This window comes from Rhododendron vialii, chromosome 9a (assembly GCF_030253575.1).
Source record: "Rhododendron vialii isolate Sample 1 chromosome 9a, ASM3025357v1".
Classification (NCBI taxonomy): domain Eukaryota; kingdom Viridiplantae; phylum Streptophyta; class Magnoliopsida; order Ericales; family Ericaceae; genus Rhododendron; species Rhododendron vialii.
In genome coordinates, this window is record NC_080565.1 from 9,807,738 (window position 1) to 9,810,039 (window position 2,302).

At 44.3% G+C, this 2,302-nt stretch overlaps 1 protein-coding gene across 1 annotated transcript; it reads left to right on the forward strand.

The window, feature by feature from the left end:
• The first annotated feature begins 582 nt into the window (after positions 1-582).
• LOC131299595 (uncharacterized) lies at positions 583-1,881 on the forward strand. Its single transcript, XM_058325180.1, has one exon. The coding sequence runs from the start codon at positions 1,351-1,353 to the stop codon at positions 1,879-1,881; it is 531 nt and encodes a 176-aa protein (XP_058181163.1). The 5' UTR covers positions 583-1,350.
• Positions 1,882-2,302: the final 421 nt, after the last annotated feature.

A 2,302-nucleotide genomic window follows, 5' to 3' on the forward strand; every position in this document is an offset into this window, starting at 1 on the left:
GGGTTTCATGGGAAATGAGGAATGCATTATCTGTCTAGAAGGATACCAACTTGGGGATATTGTGCCCCTTCTCGTCCCATGCAAGCACCATTTACACTATACGTGCTACACGGAAATGAGGAATCTGCATCATATAAATACGTGTCCCCACGACCGAATCCATATTCTAGACCCCGTTTCATTAGTTATTCAGTCGCACTTGACTCAAGTAGTTGTGGAAGAGGCTGATTTTGTCCTGATTTTTGTGTCGGGGCCTTTGCTCGAGGATAACATAATCTGCACTCTCTGCATGCAAGGAAAACCTTACGGAGGACCCGATCATTTTTTTCGCTTGGGGTGATCTTTAGTGATATGGTTGAGAAAATAGTGGAGATGTTCATGGACGATTTCTCCATGTTAGGCGACTCGTTCGAGTCATGCTTGGCCAACCTAGAGAAAGTTTTAACAAGGTGCGAAGAGAAGAACTTGATGCTTAATTGGGAAAAGTGTCACTTCATGGTCACTCAAGGGATTGTTCTTGGCCACATTATTTCATCTGATGTTATTGCAGTAGACAAGGCAAAGATCAATCTTATTTCCAATCTCCCGACTCCAAGTGCGTAAAGGATATCCGTTCATTTCTCAGGCATGCCGGTTTCTATCGTCGATTCATCAAAAACTTTAGTTCTATCTCTCGGTCTCTATGCCAACTTCTTTCCAAAGACGTTCCATTTGAGTGGACTACCACGTGTGAGCAAGCATTCACCAAGTTAAAGGCTAACTTCACCACTCTTCCGATTGTGCAACCACCGGATTGGAATCTACCATTTGAGCTCATGTGTGATGCAAGCGACTATGCCGTCGGGGCCGTGTTGGGACAACGGAAGGACAAACATCAATATGTGATCCATTATGCAAGCAAACCTTGAACGTTTGAACGACGCTCAAATGAACTACACTACCACGAAGAAAGAGTTACTTGCGGTGGTGTTTGCTCTTGACAAATTTCGGTCTCACCTTATCAGTGGCGCCCCTATTGTTGTGTATACGGACCACTCCGCCCTCAAGTACCAACTTACCAAGCAAGATGCCAAAGCCCATTTGATACGGTGGATTCTTCTTCTCTAAGAGTTCAACCTAACCATCAAGGATAAGAAGGGTGTTGAGAATGTGGTAGCCGACCACTTATCGCGGTTACAATTTGAGGATCCTACTCCAAGTCTACCTATCGTGGACACATTTTCGAATGAATAATTGCTTGCCGTTTCGAGTACCCCATGGTTTGCCGACATAGTGAACTATTTGGCAACGGGTCTCCTACCCTCGCATTGGTCTCCTCAAGAACGTCATCGGTTTCTCTATGAAGTAAGGATGTTCTCTTATGACGACCCCTATCTTTTCAAGTATTGCCAAGATCAAATAGTGCGCCATTGTGTCCCAGATTCGGATCAACGAAAAATTCTCGAGTTTTGCCATTTGGAAGCTTGTGGAGGCCATTACTCTTCTAAGAAGACTTCTGCCAAGGTGCTACAATGTGGTTTCTATTGGCCAACCTTGCGCAAAGATGCTTACCACTTTTGTACCACTTACGAATGTTGTCAAAAGCTTGGGAGTATGACTCGGAAGGACGAAATGCCACTCACTAGTATTCTAGTAGTTGAGATCTTCGATTGTTGGGGCATAGACTTCATGGGACCATTCCCCGTCTCTTTCGGTAACTTGTACATCTTGTTGGCGATGGATTATGTGTCAAAATGGGTAGAAGCAATCGTAACACGTACCAACGATGCGAAGGTAGTGGTGGAGTTCCTCAAGGATAACATCTTATCACAATTTGGGATGCCAAGAGCCATCATAAGCGACCAAGGCACTCACCTTGCAATCACATTTTTGAAGCCTTGATGAAGAAGTACAGTCACTCAAAAAGTCTCCACCAGTTATCATCCGTAAACGAATGGGCAAGCCGAGTTAGCAAATAGGGAGATCAAGCATATTTTGGAGAAGACGGTGAACCCTAACCGAAAATATTGGAGTCTCCATTTGAATGACGCATTGTGGGCATATCGCACGACATACAAGACCATTTTGGGAGCTTCGTTGTATTGTTTAGTGTTTGGGAAACCATGCCATCTTTCGGTCGAACTTGAGCATAAAGCATATTGGGCAATCAAAGCATTGAATTATCGTTTACTTGCCGCCAGAGCACACAGAAAGCTCCAACTCAACGAGCTTAAGGAGATCCAAAGAGATGCTTATGACAACACAGTCATTTGTAAAGCAAAGGTTAAGGCTTTCCACGACAAGCGAATTCACCGGAAGGATT

Coding starts and splice junctions, on each gene's coding strand:
- LOC131299595 (XM_058325180.1), top strand. CDS start 1,351: ATGTTCTCTTATGACGACCCCTATCTTTTCAAGTATTGCCAAGATCAA.